General features: G+C 45.3%; 1 protein-coding gene across 1 annotated transcript in view; it reads left to right on the plus strand.

Moving 5' to 3' along the window:
- SYNGR1 (synaptogyrin 1) overlaps positions 1-21,716 on the plus strand; it is a 28,863-nt gene extending 7,147 nt beyond the window's left edge. The window contains exons 4-6 of the mRNA XM_068254800.1: positions 2,786-2,931; positions 13,326-13,633; positions 21,168-21,716. Of these exons, the coding sequence (XP_068110901.1) occupies positions 2,786-2,931; positions 13,326-13,538 (359 nt within the window). The 3' untranslated portion in view covers positions 13,539-13,633; positions 21,168-21,716. The remainder of the gene's footprint in view (positions 1-2,785; positions 2,932-13,325; positions 13,634-21,167) is intronic.
- The last annotated feature ends 3,342 nt before the right edge of the window (positions 21,717-25,058 follow it).

Below are 25,058 nucleotides of genomic sequence, written 5' to 3' on the forward strand. Positions count from 1 at the left end.
AAGAGGGGGGGGGGCTACAAGCCAGTTACAATAAAGTGTGTCAACATAAACTTTAGGCTGCTCCGTTATGCGTCAGAAGGAGATGCAGGCAGCAGCAGCTCGGCCGGGACAGGGGGAGCTGCAGTGCAGGACAGGTAGCGGATTGAGAGGGAAGGAACCGCAAGGAGACATGATAAAGCAATGCAGAAAAATTATTTTGTCATTAGGCGCAGGTAACCCGATCCTGCTCCATGCAGTCGCTATAGGCATGGGAACGTGTCAAGGTCCTGCTAGTATATGAGCTGCACCTGCCTGCTGCTGCTGGCGTTCCTGGAAGATGCCGGCCACTCACATGCAAGTATTGCTGAGCTCATCTCCCTGCTCTGATCCGCTCTCCCGCACACACCGGCGCGCACATCCACCGAGGTCATTTAAATCACTTCTAGGTCTCCTCCTGGTGCCGTCGCCGCCGCGTGTCCCAGCGATCATCTTGTCATAGTGTCATTATACTTCAAATCACGGCAACTGCAGAATCACAGCCCGCACACGCTGCCTGCGCTCACTGGTCGATGACGTTACTTCCGCATTTTTTAATAAGTTCAGTGCGGGTAGCGTGCACGGGCTGTGATTCTGCAGTTGCCGTGATTTGAAGTATAATGACACTGACAAGATAATCGGGCCGGGGACAGGCGGTATTAGTAAGTGCCTCTCGGCCACCACCCGCCGCGTCCTCCAACACACAGCCCCCGGGCCCCCCCTGGCCTCTTCAGAAGCCGGGCCCGGTCGCGATGGCGACCCCCTGCGACTGCGGGCCCTACGCCCATGCCGATGGGTAGATAAATTATCTGTCATTTAACCGCATTTGAAAAAACTTTTTCCTATTTTTTATTTTTTTTTTCTATTCTAATTGATTTTCTCAGATTCTTTGAGGTCTTTTTGAAGTTTGTTGTTCCAAGTTTTCTTTTTAGAGCGGTCTAACACCCAGCATTTCAACTTTTGCTTTAAAAGATTTCTTACAGCTTAGAAACTATTATGCCAGATTTTTTTTTTTTTTTTTAGCAGAAATTCACTGAATGGGTTAAACATGACATTTTAGTGTTGCATTTAGCTAGAAATCGGCATTGGTGCTGAGGTTTAGATACAAATGTATCTTTGTTTGGAATGTAAATAGACCTCTAAAAAGCCTGTCTGGGAAGCCCTCTGTGCTCTCCCAGAGAGGTGTTTGTTTATTTACATTGTAAATAGATACATTTGTATCTAAACCTCAGCACTGAGGAGGATTTCTAGCTAAATGCAACACTAAAATGTCATGTTTAATCCATTCAGTGAATTTCTGCTAAAAAAAATAAAAAAAAACTGGCATAATAGTTTCTAAGCTGTAAGCAATCTTTTAAAGCAAAGTTGAAATGCTGGGTGTTAGACCACTTTAAAATACTTGTTGTATGTAGGTGGGCTTTACTATTAACTGGCAAAGTCAGCACCATTGGTTTCTGTGAAATTGTGCGGAACTAACTGCAGTGCCTTCAGCTGCGGGGCTTTGGGCTCTGTGCTTGCTCCAGCTACCACCAAAGCTCACACAACCTAACCGTCCTCACTCAGTTGGTGGTGTGGATGGTTTTGTGCCGGTATGGGCAGTGCCCACATGACCTTTCTCATGATGCTGCATCTAGACACAGAAATTGCATGCAGCGTTTGTTCCCGCCTATCGCCTTCCCGTTTCCTCCTCTTTAAAGTGTACCAGAGATCAAAAAATCTAAAGAATTGATAATTACCTAGGGCTTCCTCCAGCCCCATAAGAATGTATGAGTCCCTTGCTGTTCAGCCCCGATCAGTTACAGGGGCTGAACTGCAGACCGCGGGAGGACGGCAAAGGACTCACACGTGCTTATGGGGATACTCACCTAGAAAGAGGGGAGACTCTAAATCTCAGTCTTCCCATTCCTCTCTGTGTCCTCATTCCACCACTGTTCTCCTTTCAAATTTGCAGCTTCCGGGAGCCCTCATAAGGCTACGGAAGCCCTCCCGTGCCCAGGGCTTCTGAAGACTGGTGGCTCCATGCTGCACGTGCGTAGTACGGAGCCACCTGTCCTTGGATGTACTCAATGCTTCAGACGCTTTCTGAGGAACCCCAAAGGCGTATTCGACCAGGTGTTCAAATAACCTTCAACAGGGGTGACAGCACTGGAATGAGGACACAGAGAGGACCAGGACAGATCTAGGACATACATGTCAAACATCTTGCCCTCAGCCATAAAATTTGGCCCACAAGTGGTTTCCCCAACTTGTATTATGTTTGGCCCACTCTAGACCATCAGGGAAGATATATTGGAGGTGAAGCCTTAGAACACCAGGGAAATATATAAAGGGGAGGTACACTAGACACCAGGGAACTGTATAGTGGTTTGAGGGGGGCCATTAGACACCAGGGAACTTCATAAGGTGGCCAATAGACATTGAGGTTGGCCCGCGACTAGGGCCCAGTGTTCAGTTTCAGGCCAATTTGTATTTGAGTTTGACACCCCTGCTCTAGGAGATCCAGTGCCTTCCCCCTCCATAGGTGAGTATCACGTAACACGTTTCAGTGTTACTTTAAGAGGAGTGAAGGAGCGGGGAATGGGAGGGTGATAGGCGGGAACATCTCTGCAAGCCTGCATCTTCCTGTCTGAAAATTCTATGTTCGCCAAATGTCCAATTTTTCAAGAAGAGATTACTGGACCGGAGGAATGAGAGCATGCCCATATCTCTGTGCTTTTCCTCTGGTCAGTTGTGCTTTAACCCCTAGTAATTGTGATGTTTCTGGCAATAGGCTTGTGGGCCTTCTTCTGGTTTGTCGGCTTCTGCTTTTTGGCCAACCAGTGGCAGGTGACCAAAATGGAACAGAGCCTGCTGAACGAAGGAGCAGACGCAGCTCGCGCAGCCATCGCGTTCTCATTCTTCTCCATCTTCACCTGGGTGAGTAGAATGTCCAATGTCTTCCTCGATGTCTTCTCGTGTTCTGAACTCTTGTACTGTAACCTTATCAGCAATGTCCTCATCATTGGAGAGGGTCAAATGCAGGTAGCCTGGAATAGGGGTAGTGCAAGCCTGGGCTAACAGCGGGCTGCTATGAAGCCAGCCTGGCAATAGAGGGTGGGATTCCGCTCCTCTCTCCTTCCCCCTCCCACCGTCCTTTCAAAAATACATGCATTGCACATACAAGAGAAGCAACAGCGCTGATCTCCATGACAACGGCGGCATCATGTGACCTGCCGTCAGTACGTACCAGCGTGTCACATGATGCAGCCGTCGCCTTGGAGATCGCCACTGGAAAGTGTGATTGGGTGAGGTACCACCCAATCTTTCTACACGCGCTCATTTCTGGAGGTAGGGAGACGCTGAAGTTGCAGGCCACATTCCAAGAAAAGTTTGCCCACCCCTGGGCTAGTGTGACTCACCAGGAAGTGCAAATTCCAATGTTTTTGGGTGGTAGTCTAGTTTAGGGGACCCACCAGGAAACTTCATAGGAAAATTCTGCTTATGTGATTGGGTAGACGGCCCCTCGAACTGCTAGGTTTCAGAAAGGTTGTATTTAGTTTCAAAAAGATTTTTTGATAACACATGAACTACACAAAATGAATAGTAATAGAAGCCGCAAGCATTTGAGTTTAGAACATAAGGCATATTAAAATTCACATACAAGAGAAAATGTCCATCATAGGACGAGTATACATCTTAGGGAATAGCACTCAACATATCTACTATGTATGTAGCAGAGCTAGAAGTAAAAAGGGACTAGGCACAATAAGAAATAACCTTACAGAATTTAGAGGAACATAAGGTAGGAAAAACCCACATTATCTGTGTGGTCAACCCAGGTAGGTCCAAGTTCGGGTAAATTGAGCCATATAATCTTCTACCATAGCTAACATGCGCTCATATATGAGACCGTGAACATCTTCTGGAGCGAGCTCTAATTTTACAGTCTATGGAAGCCAGGTAGAAGCGAGCCGAATTGGCTACGTGCTACACCAGGCGATCAGATAGGTTGTATTAAACTACGCCCACACTATTCAACCAATCACAATGCTTTGTGCTGTAGAGAGTCCTGTGATTGTAGAACTATTCTTTGAGGTTTCCTGCTTGGTCCCATAAAGTAGACTAGCACCTCCACTTGACCATCTGTAGTCAGTAAGCTACAGAGAGTTTGGCAACTAGTGTTCCTCAAAGAAGACTGGACATGTTGTGGGCCCTGTACGATGTCTGTTAGAAAACGCACATTTTCCAAATGTGCAAGCTTTGAGGTTGTCTCCATATGTTGGCTTATGCATCTTGGAGAACAGCTGAGCTGTAAAGCTACATACTAATGGTTGACAATTGTCCCCCGTAGCATGCGCGCACGCGAACAGGGAGCGACAGCTCCCTGCCGGCGACAGCTGTCCACACGTCTCGCCAGAAAGGCAGAGACGCGGCGGAAGCTGTTTGTGAATGGAGCATCCCCCGGCCGGATGCTCCATTCACTCGCGTAGGTCTCCTGTCACTAACCCGCGTACTCACGCGGTACTAGCGACAGTTCTGGCGAAGTCGCGGCGAGAGCTGTAGCCGACGATTGAACATGTCAATCGGCGGGGCGACGGTTCGGGGCGCGAGCGTTATACACACGGGGAGACCTGTCGCCGCTACACGCGCATGCCACGTGGCTGCGGCGACGGCTGTACCCCGTGTGTATGGGCCTTCACTGACAGGTGGACCATAAAGTAGGAAGCATCCTTTCTGGCAAGCTCGGTGACGGTGTCCATTGTTGAGCTGCTTGCAAACTATTAACTCTAGCTGCCCTGAACCAGGGCTGGGCAAACTTGGTGTGGCCGCAAGCTGCAGACCACATTCCTAAAATTCCTCCCTTCCCTCTTTCCATGAAGAGTCACCCACCCCCAGTAAAGATATTAGACCTGTAGGTCAGATACCTCTTCAGCTCTCCTTGTGCAGGAGGCCTCCTCTGGCAGGATTCGGGGAGTACCTCAGAAGGCGAGCGGCTCTATACTACGCATGCTCGCTCGCGTGTGCACAGTACGGAGCCGCTCGTCTTTGTAAGTACTCAGGAACCTGACTACTTCCAAAGCCTGCAGGATGAGCACTGAAAACACAGCCGGGTGTGAATTTGAAAAGGGGGGGGGGGTTGACAAACGTTGGAATGAGGGGATGGAGAGAGGTTCGGGAATGCTTTATGTATGGTATCCAGAGCCTTTCCTCTCAGTACGCAAGTATCTAACTTGAAGTGAGTTTCCTCACTTAGAGAAGAAAAAAGAGCTCCTGGGGGGTACTTGCCACAGGAGGGGGAAGCCTATGGATCCTAATGAGGCTTCCCCCATCCTCCTGTGTAGCCCCAATCCAGCTCCGGCTCCCCCTGAAAATCCACCGATGGATGGGCAAAGGCGCAGTAGTGCCTGTAGCACGCAACGATATTTACCTTCACGCAGGTGAAGTACCATCTTCCTGGAACAAATTGGAGACCGCATACAGGAAGGCTATTGGTTTCATACAGTTGCAGAGCGCACTATATGTTTCGGGCTACTCCCTTCCTCAGGTGTGCCACACCCAGCACACATGACACCCTTATACCCCACCTACAGGAAGTCACCTGATCCAGCCGGACCACATGACCATTAATAAGTTAACATCAACCATAGTATACAGTTTCAAACGGGAAATTCACCTACGGTGTCTACCCCAGATGATTACTGAGGAAAGCTCACCTCATCATTATTATATCCATACAATTCAAATCTTTAGAACAGTACATCAACATACATATGAATTCCTGTGACCTCGCTCACTAATGTCCCGCGTCGCATCTCCATGGAATCACATCACATGATGTGACGTCAGGACGTGCCAGTGTATTACACTCTGGCGCTTTCTGACGTCACGCCATGCGACGTCCTGTCGCCATGGAGACGCAATGCGGGACATTGGTGAGTGAGGTGAGTTTCAAATCCCACTCGCAACTTTTCACGGAGGGAGGGGAATCCGGACTCCTATCAGAGGGCCGTAGAAGCAGCACAGGTGGGCCTGATCTGGCCCGCGGGCCGTAGTTTGCCCAGCGCTGTTTTAGACTCTACCGTCCATAGGAACCAGCCTGGAAAACCTTGACGCTTGCAACTTTAAACTTCATTCAGCAGCGGCAGATCCCATGTTTCTATTCTAAGAAGTTCCGTTTTAAAATAGCCCAAAATGCCATTAAACCTTCAGGAGTATCGTGCACTGCAATAGACTCTCAGACCCAACCCAACATTACTGTAGGTTACTATCCCAGGCCTTGCTTCTGTAATCTACGGGTGCTATCAATCTCTGTGTTCTGACTATGCAAAACTAAATCTTGCCTCCTTATAACAGAAGGTATTTGCAATTATTCAGATTGGAGAGAACATATAAGGTAACCCTTAATGCACCACTGCTGAATATGCAAATCCTCATTTGTTGTACCTGTAAGCTAAACTCTGGTTCACCATGAGCTTGCTGGGTACCCTGGGTGTTTCAAGTCCTACCCCATAGAGCCACACTAATCCATGCCATGCGCTGATGAGGATCAGCCAACCCGAAACAATCTGTATACATGTTGGATCATTGTGGCTCTGTAATACTAACAAGCTGACACGGTTAGCTTACAGGGACAACAATTGATGATTTGCATACTCAGCAGTGATGCATTGTGGGAAACATCATATGCTCACTCTTAGATCAATAATCGCAAATACCTTCTATTTTAAGAAGCCAGCCTTATGTTTTGCATAACCTTTTAGTAAAAGGGCTTTCTGGTCCTGTGTAGCCCCTGACATACTCCTAGGAGATCTGGTTAACCATAAGCTTGCTGGGCAATCTGTAACTCTGTTCTGCCTAGAGATTGAGGATGAGATGCTCCGACATTTATAAAAAGTTTGCAGCGTGAAATCGACCAATCAAATGCAAGTCCTGTATATTTTGGCGGTCCCTGTTCCAGGCTGTATACAATTCACGAGTAAACCTGGCCCGAGTCAAAGCAACCTAAATATACAGGGTTGGGCCATGTTTCCACGTGACGCAATTGCCGTGCCTGGTCAGTCACCCAAACGGACACAGCACAGGTGCTAATGCACTTCCGGATGCCTCTGCCATTCGGATCCGATCTACAGAAAAATGCTGCAGATTTGATTTCTGAAAGGCCCCCAACCACAAGCAGCAAATTGATTTCGGATTGAATTGGCGTGCGGGAAAACGGAGGAAATTGTCAGGTTCATACTGGATACACATTCCTCTCCTTGTTCCCCCATCCCTGTAACCACTCCTCTTAAAGGACCACTATAGTAAAAATGTTAAGTGCATATAACCACATACAACTAACGTACATTTCTCCCAGAGAAAAATTAGCTATACATTGTCTATGATGCTGTTACATACAGTACATAGTAGAAATCTGACAGGTTTTGGGCTATCATTGGGGGGGGGGGGGGAGGTTCCTCAGGATTTTCTTTCTTTCAAAAGCACTTAGTTAATGGCAGTTGCTCAGTCCAACTGACTGTCCCACCACCCCATCTGTGCACACAGGTGGTGGTGGTGGGGTGGGGCAGTCAGCATCTTTGCATCCCTTTCAGAGATTTACTTTGTAAAAACTAAACAAAATACTAAAAATCCCCCTTAAGGAGATGGACTGGTCCGAAACCTGACCGTTCCTGTCAGATTTCTACTACCTGTCATTTATGGCTTATTTTATTGTGGGAGAAACATACTTTTTATTTGTATAGGTTTACATGTATTTTACAATTTTTCAAGATAGTGGTCCTTTAAGGGGTGGGGAAGAGGGAATGGCAGGGATAATAGGAGGAAACATTACAGCAAGCCCACCTCTTCCTGTTTTAAAATTTGACTTTTGACAATAGTAAAACATTTTTCATGAGTAATTATGGGGACTAGCGGGAATTGGAGAGACGACAGACGGCACTCCACAGGTATGTGGATCCAGCATGAACAAACCTCTGTGCTTACCTTAGGCAGTTTTGCTTTGGGTCAGGTCTTCCTTTAACCTCCCTGGCATTATTACTTCCAGATTTTACGGTCTAAAAGTGATACAATTTTTTTCTCATGCTTTTAGTCCCTAAAAGCAGGAAAAAATCATGCCGCTAGAGAGATCTGCAGCAGCCTAGCACATTACTCACCTCCCCTGGATCCAGTGCTGCAGTTCTCCCTCCGTCCACTGGGTTGCACACTGCCCCTATAGTAAGATAGCTGCCTGTTGTCATGACAACAGATTGCAATCTCACCAGAGGGATGATCAAGAACCTCTATGGACTGGAAGAAGAATGGCTGCCGGGGGGGGGGGGGGGGGGGGGTGAGTTGAAACGCTGCCATGCTGCACTGTCTCTCCATACCTCCTGGCAGCTACCACGAGTCACGCTCGGGGTTAACGCTCTGAACTGCTGATTTCCATCCCAAGCTTGACTCGTGTTTACCACTAAGCAGGTTACATCTGTGTGTAAGCCAAAAAAGAACATCCCATTGACCAACTTTAATTTTGATCCGTTGCTCATATCTACCGCTGGGCTTTCTTGTGTTGCTACAAGCGGAAGCCTCCTGAGATGCCATCAAGAGGGACCTCACATTTCTATAATTTTATCCCTTCCACAGGCCTTCCTAGCTATAACGAGACTCCAGCATCTGAAGGAGATTTCTTTCCAGGAGGAATACAGCAGACTTTTCCCTCCTAACCCTCAGCCCTTCCCCTAACATATGAACTAACACACTATTCACGGTGCCTTAAGCTGTTCTGTCCTACGCACTTCACTGTTTTATGACCTGTTTGTTTGTGTTTCTATGTGCTTAGTGCCTTCAGACTTGCTCACACACAGAGATTCTTCTCATGCTCTCTTATTTTGTCGCAGTTGGCAAGTTGTGGTGTTTCTTTACAACTCAAATACTTCTGTTCTGTTTAGAGTGTGTTGGCTGCAGGGAAATGCAGAGGGTTACCAATAGCACCATGTCCCATTCATGTCATCACCGTCCAGCAATGTTGTGTCAGAGGGGTGGTCACTTCCTAGCGGAGATTCCAGTTGAGTAGAGCTCTATAACCCCATGAGAGGCGACTGTTATTTCCTGTTCCTGGCTGGGCGATTCTCTTCCTATAGAAAGCCATAGAACATGTGCCAATATTTTGTAGAAGGGTTCACGCACAAACGCGTGTGTAAAGTTTACCTGCTCAACGTTTCACCAGGTCTCAGTTAGGCCACAATCTGTTGTATACCGTCTGCTCCCAATGCATGTCACGTGACATGTGTTGGTAGGCAGGGGAACTGTGGATTCTGGAACTATGCACATAGCGATTTGGTGGGTGGGGGTGGTTAGCTAGTGTAGGTAACTAGTAGGTTAGCCAATGCTTATAAAATGGTTCTCTGACACAAACACACTACAGAGTAGCCCAGCAGTGTAATGTTTACCTGCTCAATGCTTCGTTGGGTCTCTTGGTTCTACCTGGCAGCCACCCCCTTTTGTATACCGCCTGCTCCCAATGCATGTCACGTGATCTGCAGCATGGGGTGGGGTAGGTTGGTAGGCAGGGGAGCTTTGGATTCTGGACCTATGCACAAAGCTATTTGGTGGGTGGGGGTGGTACACAACACACATACGGCGGAGAGGTGTATAGAAAGCCATAGAACATGTGCCAATGCTTATAGAATGGTTCTCACACACACTACAGAGTGGCCCAGCTGGAGCAGTGTAATGTATACCTGTTCGACGTTTAGTTTGGGATCCTCTTTTCTTCCTGGCAGTCAAAATCTGTTGCATACCGCCGGCTCTCAATGCACGTCACATGATCTGCAGCATGGGGTGGGGATGGTAGGCAGGGGAACTGTGGATTCTGTATCTATGCACAAAGCTATTTGGTGGGTAGGGGTGGTACACAACACACACCCAGCAGAGGAGTGTGTATACCTGTTCAATGCTTTGTCATGTCTCCTCTGTTCTCCCTGGCAACCACACCCTTTTGCATACCGCCTGCTCCCAATGCATGTCACGTGACCTGTAAAATGGGGTATGGTTGGTAGACAGAAGAACTTTAGATTCTGGATCAATGCACATAGCTATTTGGTGGGTTGGGGTGTGGCATAGGGATTTCTTGTACGAAACCCCTAAAAATGTCTGAAAAAAAATTAAAAGGAACCCGAGGTAAAACAGAGAGGCTGCCATATTTGTCTTTTCAACAATACCAGTTGCCTGGCAGTCCTGCTGATCTTTCTGGCCAGTAGGGTCTAAATCACAAACCTGAAACAAGCATACGGCTAATCTTGTCAGATTTTTGTTAGAAACATCTGATCTGCATGCTTGTTCAGGGGCTATGGCTAAAACAATGGCAGTGGATCAGCAGGACAGCCAGGCAATGAGAATTGTTTAAAAGGAAATAAATATGGCAGCCTCCATAAGTCTATCACCTCCGGTTCCCTTTAAATATTTCTTCTTTTTTTGTTACAGTATTACTGGTAGATGTCCTTTCAAGGAAATTTATTGAGAGTTGTGTCGGAATCTTATGTGTGTGAACAAGCCCCGCCCCTTCCTCTGCAGCATCCACTCAAATGCCAAGTCTGTAAAGCTGCCAATCTTGCATGCCTAAACCATGGTACACGCCCTCAGTATTGATAGGCCAATGATTGGCCAGTTTTACTACCTGTTTTAGTATGAGTCTCAACAGATATTGACTAGTATGAGCAAATTGTGTAGAAAAACTCTCATACTACATGAAGGTGGAAAAATCGGTCAGTGATTGGCCAATCAAAATTGAAGGTGTGTACTAGGCTAAAGTTTACCAAAGTTCTCATAGCAGTGCCTATGTATGAGATTTGAAGACTGTTGTTTACTAATGTGTTATACTACTTACAGAGGGAGTTATTTAACTTTGGTTACAAGAAAATGTTTACCTGTTTTTGCCACTGGACTGCAAGTGTTTAATCGCCAGCCAGGTGTATGTTAATAAATATTAATGAACAAACCCGCGACTGCTTTAGATGCATTGTTTTTTGGGGATTTTTTTATTTTTTGCTTTTGCCTCTTTAAGGTGCGTACACACGCACTACGGCCGCCAACAACTGGTCCGTCAGACCCTCCCGCTGGGCGGACTTTCAGGTGACAGTAGCGCGTGTGTACGCGCTGTCAGCGGACTGATAAGGCTGTTTCTGAGCGATCCGTGAAACAGCCTTATCAGTCTGCCAACAGCGCGTACACACGCGCTACTGTCGCCTGAAAGTCCGCCCAGCGGGAGGGTCTGACGGACCCGTCGTTGGCGGCCGTAGTGCGTGTGTACGCACCTTTAGATTGAGCAGCATTATACGAGGGAAAATGAAAAAGTGAATGCTAAATAGCCTTTAATCAGAATCAGAAAAGGTGGCCATACACCTAGTGATGATGGGCAGATTAGGCCAAAAGACAAATTTCTCTCTAATCAAATAAGCGAGAGATCTGTCGGCTGCACATAAACCGCAGGCTGAAATCGATCAGTAATCAGCCTTGGCCACACGCTGCCCCCCCCCCTCCTAGATTCAAAATGTGCCCGCCCCATGCTGTGTACTTTACCCTTCTGTGTCCACCGCTGGCTCCAGGCTCCGTCCATAATCCGCATACATGCAACCCACGTGTTTGCAACTGTATATGTGGATGGGTGGGTGTGTTGCTGGGGGGGGGGGGGGGAGAAGGGAGGGGCGGAGCTGTTTAAAACACTAGGGAAGACAGCGTCGGGGGTTTCATCATGTTCGTCACTCATCCCGATGTCACTTGCCATTACCGCCGTACACCCGATCGACCTTGATGACCCAACATTTTGATGCATGACCATTCGATACATGCGACCAATTTCATCCCGAAATTGGTCACATCATCGATTGGGAATGCTTTTGGTGGCACAGATTTTTATCCGATTCAGTAATCCTCGAAGCGGATGGTCGATCGGCCGCCAAGTCTATAGAAGTATGGCCACCTTTTATTTGCGAGAAGGTTTAAGAATATGAACAGAACAAATCTATCGCTTCTCCACATTGTCCCTCTGCAGATTCAGAGCTCCTTTAATCTCCCCTGTATCTTCTTCATTTCTTTGAAGACGGTTCTTTTTGTCCGGTGTGCGCGATTTGGCTTACGCGGAAACCTCCGAGACACTTGTTTGTTGGTTTCTACCCATTGGCCTCACACCATAGTTCTTCTTCAAATAGCTGTTACTTTTTTGTTTACCCTCGTATATCCATATAGGAATAGTTTTGTTTAAAGAGACACTGAAGTGAAAAAAAATGTTATAATGAATTGTATGTTTAGTACGGATAATTACTAGAACATCAGTAGCAAAGAAAATATTTGCATATCTTTATTTTCCGTTCTATCGTTTTTGTTTTTGTTTTTTTAAACCTTGCATCATTCTCTAATATTTGCAGTTTACACACTACTCCGCATTCTAAATGATTTTACAGAGCAGCCTACTGAACTTTTGAACCCTTCTCTGCAGAGAAAAAGAAAATACAGTGACTGATAGTTGAGATAACAAGCTTCAGAGGACAGAGCTCTCTGTGACTTTGAAAGTTATGGAGCTCGATGGCTTTTTTGCATTAAGTGGAGTTTAACTCTTCCTGTACTGGAAACTATATTAGACTTATGCCTCTGCTCCTAATGTTTTATTTCTTAGCTGTCCTAGACATACAAATCATTATCATTTTTTTTTTTTTTTTTTTTTTTTTGCTTCAGTGCCTCTTTAAATGTCTAATTGGTCTAAAAATAGTTTTAAAGGACCACGCCAGTGAAAAAGTAAGCATTGAAAATCTGATAGAACCGAATAGTCCATCTCCTCATGGGGGGATTCTCAGGGGTTTTCTTTGTTTTTTTTTTTTTTTTAAAGCATTTCCTCAATGGCAGTTTAAATGCCATAATAACAAGACACCAGCCAGCCCACCTACTTTCTTGCACACTATTTTGTCAGTTAGACTTAGAAACTGCCATTCAGGAAATGCTGAGAATCTGCCGTGAGGAGATGCACTAGTCCAAAACATGTCATTTCTGTCAGATTTTTAACTGCTGGGGTTTTTTTTTCTGAAGTGGTCCTTTTAAATGTCAAGGTGTACCAATAAGCCTGGCTGTTGGTTAATGTGTCAGGTATAATCTTTGTGTCAGTTCACATACAAGCGTTTGTAACCTGGTCAGGTCAAAGGGAGGGATCCTACAATCTGCTTTTAACAACTACTAACCATGGTGACGGTTGTCTGTCTTTCTTTCCCCCCCTCCCTCCTTTTCATGTTTCTCACTTTTTATTGGCCCATACCTTAACCCAACTCCTGTATCTTAACCCTTCACGACCCCTCCATCATTGACCCAAGGCTGGGCAAGCTGTTCTGGCATACCAACGCTACACCCTGGGCTCCGACTCAGCGCTCTTCTCTCAGGACTACATGGACCCGAGCCAAGACCAAGGGCCTCCTTATCCACCTTACGCCAGCAATGAGGACCTAGACCCTTCGACCGGCTACCAGCAGCCTCCCATGGATGCTTACGAGGCCGGCACACAGGGCTACCAATCCCAGGATTACTAACCCGCCTCCGGGAAGGACCTTTCATTGCCTGACGGGGCCAGCAGCTCTCTTACCTTTACAATTCCTTGCTGCTGCCTCTCTTGTTAGTGAAAGAGGTAAAATAGTACGTCCTTATTTTTTTATGACACGGTCCGAGGATGGATCGATTCTTATTTTTACATTTGTTTATAAATACGATTCTAGTTTCGTTTTTTGTGTTTAGCGGTTTGCTGTTTTTTTGCCAGATGTATATATGGTCCTTTCAGTCTTCACTTCTGGTGGCTGTTCAGAAGGAACAGCCCAACCCCTCCAGTCGTTATTCAGTCGCTGACCGAGCTGTATTCTGCCAATACCTCGCTGAGAATTCTGGGAGGTGATTAAAGTGTGATTCCACCTTCGTGAAATAAATTGGTGGGAGGTGCTCTGGCGCTACACGAGTCATTTTGTGACGTGATCTTGTTTGTTCTGTTAGGGTTGGAGTCAGCTGTGCTGCATTGGGTTTTTTCACTAAAGACTAAATTGTTGTTTCCTTGTATCCATGGCAACTGTGCACCATATTCAGTATTAAAGAGAACTAACCTAAGGAAACACAAAAGAAGTGACACAAAGAGCCCAATATAGTATAGTATGTACTGGAAAATGGATGATGATGATTAAAGAGTACAAAATTATACTCTCAAACCAGGATTACCTCCTAGACAACCAATGTATAGGCAGGTGAGGAGATTTGAGCTGTCCCCACTCAGGATTAAGAAGTGGCTCTCTGTAAAATATACTAAAATAATTAAAAATGCTTGGAAGGCAGTGGTGGACTTGCCTCCTATGAGCAGACACACAAACTGTAAATTTCAACAGACATATATTTATTGGTATACTCCATAAAGTGCTGCAACGCGTTTCACGGGTATAGTTCTGCTTCTTAAGGCAATTAAAAAAAGGGCGTGCACAACAGTTGTACGTCAGGGATGCACCAGGTGCAGAAGAAGCAGGCCTATACCCGTGAAACGTGTTGCAGCACTTTATGGAGTATACCAATAAATGTATGTCTGCTGAAATTGACAGTGTTTATCTGCTTATAGGAGGTAAGTCCACCACTGCCTTCCAAGCATTTTTAATTATTTTAGTCTATTTTATACTTTTGGCGCCTCTGTTTACAACGCAGAATTACCTAAGGAAAGGGAAGCTTCTGGTTCCTCCAGAGTTCCTACACGCTGTCCTCTGCCCAGGACCCTCCAGCTGATCTCCTGGCACATGCACGGCCGTACTCCTGTGCTTGAGCGGCTCTGGCATACTGTGCAGGTGTGGCAGTAACCCGCACAGGCGCCGTACAGCCGCGCACATGTAAGCAGCAGCAGCCTGGGACTGGAGGATTCCATGGGAAGCCTCAATATTATCCAGAGGCTTTCCTCCTAAGTATGTGATTTTTGTACCCAAGTTTCGGCTTCAAAGTGTATCTGAGATGGGCAGTGGAGAAAAAAAAATATACATACCTGGGACTTTCTCCAACCCTGGTCTGGGGGGGGGGGAGCGCGGCATGCCCCAGACCGGAGGACTTTCTAGGGTGAATTGCTGAAGATTCAGACTGGGGAGGAGGACAGTGTGGGAGTGATTCAGCTGGAGGAAACCAGAGGTATGCTCCACTGCCCATCTCGGGTTCACTATAAAGACCACAAATTAACAAGGCAAATTCTGAGAGACATCAGGATAAGTGAATATAAAGATTACCTAGAAGAGCTGGACAGAATACCTACTTCATGAGGCAAATATACTTCCCAACTTGCTGCCTGTTCTTTCTGGAACCAGCTGCTGAGTGGGGCTGGTCATGTGTGCCCATGTGACAGACACAGCAGGAAGAATAATACATGCCAGTACACATTTCCCATAATTCCCCAGATTACAGCAGAAGCCATGTGTATGAGGAGGTGGGACTTTGCTAACCGAAATAAAAACAGGTCTTATGCGGAGTACACACGGTACGATGTTCCGTGCGATAGATGGATTGGATAGATAAAATCCGTCATGTCCGATATTGCTCCCGATCGTTTCCGCGCTCGGGTGAATGGAAAAAGATAGAAAAAAAATATGAAGATAAGAGAATCCCGAGTGCAGAATCATGCCGCAAAAATGATCAGGTCGGAGAATGGCACGAAAAACATAGTGTGTACCCAGCATTAAAGAGGAACTGTACTGAAAGCTGTTTGGGGAGGGGGGAGGGGGGGTCAAGACATTGCAAAGTGAGAAATTAGAAACTAAAATATAGATCAAGTAATGAAATTTATTTTCTGTGTAATCCATTCATGATTAACTCGACTTAAGCCTGCAGGTCATCCTCTTCAGTCTTCACTACTGGTAGACAAAAAGAAAGGTAGCTTGGCATTTGGGGGAAAAAAAAGCTATTTTTTACACAATACAGTGAGGTTCACAGACAGGAAATGGCCATGGCCCTGACATCACACCGTGGGAGGGGTTTCACCACAATATCAGCCATGCAGACAACCCCACCCCCATATGATCTGTTTGAGAAAAGGTAAAGATTTCTCGTGGGAAAGGGGCTATCAGCTAATGATTGGGATGAAGTTCTATCCTGATTACAGTTCCTCTTTAAAGGGGAACTGAAGAGAGAGGTATATGGAGGCTGTCATGTTTATTTCCTTTTAGACAATACCAGTTGCCTGGCAGCCCTGCTGATCCTCTGCCTCTAATACTATTAGCCATAGCCCCTGAACAAGCATGCAGCAGATCAGGTGTTTCAGTGGTTCAGACTTATAAGTCTGATCTGACAAGACTAGCTGCATGCTTGTTTCTGGTTTTAATCAGATACTACTGCAGAGAAATAGACCAGCAGGGCTGCCAGGCAACTGGTATTGATTAAAAGGAAATAAACATGACAGCCTCCATATACCTCTCTCTTCAGTTCCCCTTTAAGCCTGTATGGATAGTTGCACAACTACTGTATATCAAGGATTGTTCCATTTACATTTTCCCCCCAAAGGTAGTACTTAAAACTGACACAAATCGACATCATTTTTTTTCAGAATTTGCCTTGTTTTATTTTGGGCTCAGTTGGACTTAAGAATATAAACTCCCAAGTATTCCTGCATGGTCCGTAGGCTCTGTAGAGCTTGAGATCTTACATCTCTTCTTGCCTACCCGGAACCCATCAGTTTTACACTGAGAGGCTGTTCCAAAGGCTGAAATGGCCGATATTTGCTTGAAAGAAGGAAAACTGCCGTAGGTAAGATGCTGGAATAAGTGGAAATTCACTTTAACCATTTTCTAAACTGGATTCCAGCGATCGTGTAACTATTTGAAAATAATTTGCAAGTGTTCAGGTAGATAGACTGCGAGATATAGACTCTCTCATCATTTTACTTTCCACTCCTTCTGGACCATTGAATATGCATCGTTTTAAAGAGTATTAGGGTATGTACATTACATCACTAGCTGTCCATCAGTGGGGCTTTATGGTTGACCTCAGACACAAACACAAGAAATAGAGCAGCTACTGAAAGAGGTATTCAACGCTAAAAAGAAAAAAAACACAAAAACAAAACACTGTATTGGGTTAAAGTAAAATATTGCCTTACAATCATTTTTCTTTTTTAATTGTTGAAGTGTAAAAAACATTTTACACAGGTTATGTCTTGCCTTTGCCCAGCAATACAGGAGTAGGATGTTAACTCAGTTGTGCAGCTGATGAGATATAATCACAGTAATTTTAGGGAGGAAGAAGTGGTTTTGTGGTGTTTTCAAACTACAAAGCAGGGCCGGGCCATTCCTACTGACTCCTGGAAAGATTTTATCAGGAGGCCCTGCTTGATGCTCCTTCCTCTCTGCAGTGACAGTCATTATATCTTATCATTAATATAATTAACGGGACTCCGAGAACCTCTCACGAGCATGCCAAGCAGATCCGTCAAAACCAGTCTTATCAGCTGAACAACCGTTTGTACACACGCCCGATTTGAGGTCCAGATGACCAGTGGTTCAGACGTCCAAACGACCGGTCGTTTGGAAAAATCCGACGTGTGTACGCACCTTGAGCCAGACGACTTCCAACAAAGTCGTGCTGTGACTCCTCTGGAGGAGCCTCTTGCAATGGCCATGCGTGTCACTTCCTCTTCCTGCTTCATTCAGTGATGCACTTCTCTAACAGAGAAGACAGGGGTGACCCGGAAGTTATAACATCGCCAAGATGGCAGCCGCGATTTTTAAATTGAAATCAAATGATTTAGGCGCTCGGAGTCCCTTTAAAGATGACAGCGGCAATAGCAAGAAATAAGCAGTGTAAAATGTTTTATACACTTGAACAATTAAAAAATGATTATAAGGCAGAGTCTTATTGATATTACTTTAGCGCAATGCAGTTTTTTTTTTTTTTTTTTATTTCCTTTTTTTTTTTTTTTTAAGAGTTTAATACCACTTGAAATGGTGTCCACCGTGGACTGCACACAACTTTTACAACCCACGAACAGATTAAAGTGGACCTGAACTCTTGTCTGCTCTAAAAGATACACATCAGCATAATAACCTTTAAACAAAAAACATTTCTTTGTTACGGCTGATACAAATCTTAGAATAAATCTGCACAGTTTCTACTTCCTGATTCATGGAAGCAGACATATATATAGTTTACAGCCTGTGCTTTCAAATGGGCTTATCTGCTATAGGAAGTCATGTGACACAGGGGGAGATCAAATTACAACTAGTGATTAGACACAAATGAGGGGAATTACACAGGCTAAACACCTAAAATGCATATAGGGTGTATTTCTGTTATGTTTTCCTTGTGTCCTGTGCAAGAGTTCAGGTCCACTTTAACAAGCCGGGTTCATTCTGCAGGCTCATTGTAAGAAATGATCATTATTAAAGAAAATGGATACATAACTATGCTAGTGGACCAGCCTGCCTTTGAAGGCGTAATCGACATTCAGCAGCTAGCTTCAGCTGGCCCAAGCTGACGCCACTTTTTTTTTAATTTTGATTTAAAGTGTGGCGTGTTTGAAAATCTGTTTTTATTATTATTGGAATGGAGATGGTTTGGGGTGTGGTTTTTTTTTTTTTTTTTTTTTTTTTTTTTTAATGTACCCTTCATTATCTTCATCGAAGTGATTGCATCATTTCCTGTTGCGTCATTGGAACACTTCCTGTGGCGTCATAAGAAACAGGAAGCGTGAAGGGTTTTTTTTTTTTTCCAGTTAGAGGGCTATTAAAATATAAATGGATGTCCCAACTCTTCAGCGTTTTACTCAAGTTTTAAAAAAGGATACCGTTGAATGAAGTTAAAAAAAAATTCTGTGATAGTTAAATATTTGAAGCCATATGTATTTATTATATGGCTGCTGCTGAAGTATTAGAAACTTGTTTTTGTTTTCTTTCTTTGAAATTCCTCAGCTCAGTGATATTTTGATGATTTTGGTTCTGTGGTAATTTGAGTGCCCAAGGCTAATATTATGGACCAATAAAAATACAGAATTCTCGGGAGGTCTGGGTATGGGGTACGTTACTGCAAAGCTTTTTACATAGTGGGTAAGGCCACATTTTTTGGGTTGGGGAAAGTGTTAGGTGGGATTTAAAGGACAACTGAAGTGAGCGTGATATGGAGGCTGCCATATTTATTTCCTTTTAAGGAATACATGTTGCCTTGTTATCCTGCTAATCCTCTGCCACTAATACTTTCAGCCACAGACACTGAACAAGCATGCAGCAGATCAGGCGTTTCTGACATTAGTGTCAGTTCTGACGAGATTAGCTGCATGCTTGTTTCTGGTGTGATTCAGACACTACTGCAGCCACATAGATCAGCAGGGCTGCCCAGCAACTAGTATTGCGTAAAAGGAAATAAATATGGCAGCCTCCATATACCTCTCACTTCAGCTGTACTTTAAAGGGAACTAGAGGTGAGAGGGATATGGAGGTTGCCATTTTTATTTCCTTGTAAACAATGCCAGTTGCCTGGCAGCCTTGTTGATCTTCTGACATAAGTAGTGCCTTAGTCAAAACCCTGGAACAAGCATATGGCTAATCCAGTAAAAGTCAGCTAAGTCAGAGTACCTGATCTGCTGCATGCTTGTTCAGGGTCTATGGCTAAAAGTATTCGAGACACCATATTAGGAAGACTGCCAGGCAACTGGTATTGCTCTCCAGCCCTGTCCTCAAGGCCCACCAACAGTGCATGTTTTACAGGAATTTACAAACATTCACAGGTGAGGTAATTAGTGTCTCAGCAGAGCTGATTAACTACCTTTGTGGATTCCACAAAACATGCACTGTTGGTGGGCCTTGAGGACAGAGTTGGGGAACACTGATTTAAAAGGAAATAAATATGGCAGCCTCCATATTCTTCTTACTTCGTGTTCCCTTTAATGATATTCTAGAGGATCATTTACAGCAGTAGCAGTAATGCTGTAGCCCACGGCCCACACACAGGTAATTTGGGGTTCCGGCGACTGCTGGACCCTGAACTGTGTCTCCCTCTGAGTTGATACGACTCGGATGGGGAATAGTATTTAACACAGCCAGGAATTTCAGCGGCCGCAGGGTGAACAGTCATTTGTCTCACCATGTGCCAAGCTTTACCGGTGCTGTACTGACACGTGCCCTAACTTACAGGTAGGCCTACAAGTGAAAGTTAAGTGTAGGGTTTGTGTAGTGATAGTTTGGGTACAGGGGCAGCTTGGGCTAGATTATATAAACAATGGAAGAGCGCTCCATAGTGTACAAAAAATCTTCCAAAAGTTTAATTGTAAATTATAAAACCTACTTACAAGATTAATAACAATATGTTGCATGTAACAAGGAGATAGATCCACCAATAAGCCTTTCTGTTGCGTTACGTCTATACCGGGCTATGGCCAGTAGCGCGGCGTCCGGTTTCAGGAACTCGTAGCTCCCAAAGGGGTGGGCGGGTCCAAACTGCTGACGTGCCTCCTACGTCAATACGCGTTTTGCTTCGTCAAATCTTGGACTAGAGACTGGACTGGGTGAGAATAGTCTTAAGCGACCTACTCACCGCAGCGGCCCTAGAAGAGGGATCCAGCGACGTGCTCCGATGGGCGCAGCCCGATCCATCTTCTTGCGGGCGACATCACGCAACGCAACACAAGATTACAGGACAGGGCGTGAACTGGAAGTCAAGAGATCACTTTACTTTGCGTGGAGTCAGGGATCGTAAAGATCCACCGTGACGGCCGTTATCGTTGTGCAATTTTGTACACGATGTTCGTGTTAGAGAGCGCTGGTACCCACATTGCAAGATCGTGGAAAGGTAGCTCAAAAAATCATCAGGGAAATTGCGTGGTGGGTGTGAGCTTTTAGAAAGGGGATTTGGGACACATCCGGGTTTAAAAAAGTAACCAGAATATTTAGCCATCACCCTAAAACATTTGCACTCAAATCACCACAGTGCCGATCTTTTCTGGGCCTAGAAATGGAACTAAAGCCACCGGAGGACTCAACTTGCCGGGCTCCTGTTAGTAACTTCACGGTCGTTCTGGGAAAGTTTTGCAGAAGTATAAAAAACGGTGGAGTTTATAGGAAAAAAAACTATCAAGAATCTGATCACAAAAGTATCTCACTGGAGACCCTAACTAGTTTTTGCATATCATTAATATAAATAATCCTATTTATACACAAATCTGAATATTCCAGCCTACGTTCCCTGTGGTCGCCTGAGATATTCCTATTTGAACTGACAAAAGATATCTTGGGATTCGTGGATGATTGGATGCAAAAAGTGGACCTTGCAAAAAAAGAAAAAAAGCACCCTTCAAGATGGAAGAAGCCTGAAGCCATATAAGTGTTTGGAAGGATGAGGTACGACACACCACTAGGGCGAGACTTCAAGAGACTGGAAAAGCCATTTAGGGATATGACATTGCTATAGTGTCCTATTGCTTTATCTGACATTATGCGCCCTCTAGTGTTAGTATGTGTCGCTGTCAGCACTTCCCTGGTTATACAGAGATATGCTTGGGGAAACTCGTCTTTTCGACCATTGCATCGGATCACCTGTCGTGTGTGGGTCATTGGGGAATGCATCTGAAAAGACTATTTTTATTTTCAAAAATCCGTGCTTCTCAGTGTGTGTTGTTGTTAAAGGGTAATTCCGATTTAGTACAGAAGTTCTATATAATCTATATCATCAGTATACAAGTCCTATTATATTATAACTGAATGCCATTAAATATTCTATTTCAACCTCTCGCTGTCATGACTTTTTCAGAAACTCCTTGGAAACTATGGCAACAGTATAAGGGTTTGTTGTACGTAATGCATTTGGTCAAAAATACTTGAAATGTATAAAAATGGTTTGGAAAGCATTGTTTTTATCTCCTTGGAAAAGTAGAGACTCTTTAGATACTCATGTTGGGCTTTGTGTTAAAGTGTACCAGAGCTGAGCCTATTTAAAATATTTATACATACCCGGGGCTTCATCCAGCCCCATCCGCTCATATTGCTCTCACGCTCTCTGAGGATGGCGGCGTGAGAGCGATCCTTGCGCATGGAGCTGGACGAAGTCCCAGGTATGTATACTGTTTTGTTTTTTTTAAATTTAGGCTCAGCTTTTGTTTCCTTTAATGAAGCGGGGGGGGGGGAAGAGTCCTCAGGTTTGATTACTTACCTGATCCACTCCACCCCTCTCCTCAGCAATGCAGTGATGGGCATGCTTTCAAAGTCTTCTGAAGCTCTTCCAAAACTTCCGCCTGCGTTGCGGAGGCCCGCCCCCATCTGGACAGCCACCAATAAGGCCACAGCTGCCAGGGTGGGAGCAGCTTGTGGCAACGCAGATAGGGCTTGCCAGAGCCTCGGCAGAAGCTTGCAGGAAAACCTGCGCCAGCTGCATTTCTGAAGGGGGTTTTGGGGCAGTCACCTGTATGATCAGGTAAGTAGTTGACCCTGACTCACTAACTGTCCTCAGAGAAGCTCACAATCCTAATCTTGTCATAGTCTGACCCACCATATTATTATTCTGTATTTATATAGCACTGACATCTTCTGCAGCACTTTACAGAGTACATAGTCATGTCACTGACTGTCCTCAGAGGAGCTCACAATGTAATCCCTACTATAGTCATAGTCTGTCCTACCATATTATTATTATGTATTTATATAGCACTGACATCTGCAGCACTTTACAGAGTACATAGTCACGTCACTGACTCCTCAGAGGAGCTCACAATCTAATCCTACCATAATCATAGTCTAATGTCCATAGCGCTCTCGCCTTGCAAGTGCTGGGTCCTCAGGTTCGAATACCAGCCAAGTCAACATCTGCAAGGAGTTTGTATGTTCTCCCCGTGTCTGTGTGGGCTTCCTCCGGGCACTCTGGTTTCCTCCCACATCCCAAAAACATACAGATAAGTTAATTGGCTTCCCCCAAAAAAAATTGGCCCTAGACCATACATGCACTACACGATACATACATATGACTATGCGCCGCGTAATATGTCGGCACTATATAAATAAATATTATACATTTATTTAGCAGTGACATCTGCAGCACTTTACAAAGTACATAGTCATGTCAGTTGCTGTCCTCAGAGGAACTCAAGTCTTCTCCTACCATAGTCATAGGCTTAAAGGGATACTGTACAGTACTACTACTACCAGAACATTAAAGGGATACTGTAGGGGGTCGGGGGAAAATGAGTTGAAGTTACCCGGGGCTTCTAATGGTCCCCCGCAGACATCCTGTGCCCGCGCAGCCGCTCACCGATGCTCCGGCCCTGCCTCCGGTTCACTTCTGGAATTTCAGACTTTAAAGTCTGAAAACTACTGCACCTGCGTTACTGTGTCCTCGCTCCCGCTGATGTCACCAGGAGAGTACTGTGCAGGCACAATATGGTCTGTGTCTGCGCAGTACGCTCCTGGTGACAACAGCGGGATCGAGAACACGGCAACGCAGGCGCAGTGGTTTTCAGACTTTAAAGTCTGAAATTCCAGAAGTGAACCGGAGGCGGGGCCTGGAGCATCGGTGAGCGGCTGCGCGGGCACAGGATGTCTGCGGGGGACCATTAGAAGCCCCGGGTAACTACAACTCATTTTCCCCCGACCCCCTACAGTATCCCTTTAATGTTCTGGTGGTAGTAGTACTGTATGCACTTGTAACCTATTCTGCAGCCCTTTATGGAGTACAAAGTCATGTCATGCCATAGTTTGCCTATTTGGGGGTGGGGAACCAATTAAAATTTTGTTTTTCAAATGTGGTGTGATACTGAAGTACCCAGAGGGAATCTATGCAAACAAGGCGAATGTACAGACTCCACACAATGTACAAAACAGGAAGTGGAATGAAAAACGATTGTTGTAGAAAGACCAAATAACCCATGCTACACGTCCATCAAATGCTGAAGAGTGAAGACCTATAGTTGATGGTGGGTACATATGGACAGAAGACAGCAGCAATGTAATAGTAAAATAACATGAAATGTATATCCTTATTTAATGATGATCTCCTTACAGGATGATCTGAGAAAATTCACTGATTAGAAAGTCCTACACAGAACACACACTTGCCTGCATGCTTATGCAGAGCTGTTGGTAGTATTATTCAGTAAATAAAATTGCTTTTTTCAGTATTCATTTATAGATTATTTAGTCAATGTTTGCCCTTTGTAAAATCTTTCCCTGATGTCTAAAATTGATCACTGGTGGTGACATCTTTAGTTCTGTCAGGTGATCTGTATGGAATGTTTGTTACTGAGAGTTCTATGCACAGGGAGATACTGCTTGCTTGGCAGTTGGAACAAGCCATTATTTCCCACAATGCAACGAGTTTCAACGGTAAGAGCCATGGTCGTACAGACCCCCATGATGATCTGTTCAAGAAAAGGTAAAGATTTCCCATGGGAAAGGGGGTATCAGCTACTGATTAGGACGAAGTTCAACCCTGTGTTAGTTTCTCTTTAAAATGTACCAGAGTCGGTAGACTGGGGCTTCCTCCAGCCTCATGAGCACGGTGGCTTCACTCTCAGTCCTCTTCAGCCACTCCGTTCTGGCACTACGACTCCCGATAATCTGGTCAGTCGCTGCCAGTCCAGAGTTTTTGCGCCACGAGGGGTGTGCACGTGGCTGAGCCACACATGCGCAAAAGGCTGCGAGTGCCTGTATTACCGGGAGTTGTAGGGCCAGAACGGGGTGTGTGTGTGTGGGGGGGGGGGGGTGCTATAGAGCAGGGCTTTTCAACCTTTTCACTAATTGTACCACCTTTATCGCCTGAAAATTTTCAAATACCACCAATGTGCCTGCACAGTAGTGTTTCCACTGAATGTAGAGCTGCTGCTGCGCATACGCGCACGCCATCAAGGAGATCTTTGGGGGGACCCAGCGCTGGATCCCCTCTACTGAGGAAAAAGGGGGAACCTCTATATCAGGGCTGCCCAATAGGTCGATCGCGATCTACCGGTAGATCGCGACCGCCTCCTCGGTAGATTGCGGCCTCTTGGCCGCGTCTCATTAAATTTTGCGGCCAGCAGCTCATCATGTTTAGCTGCTGGCCAATAAGAATGCACGGGAGACGGGGAGAGAAGACGCGGCGAG

Source organism: Hyperolius riggenbachi, chromosome 9, assembly GCF_040937935.1.
Source record: "Hyperolius riggenbachi isolate aHypRig1 chromosome 9, aHypRig1.pri, whole genome shotgun sequence".
Lineage (NCBI taxonomy): Eukaryota > Metazoa > Chordata > Amphibia > Anura > Hyperoliidae > Hyperolius > Hyperolius riggenbachi.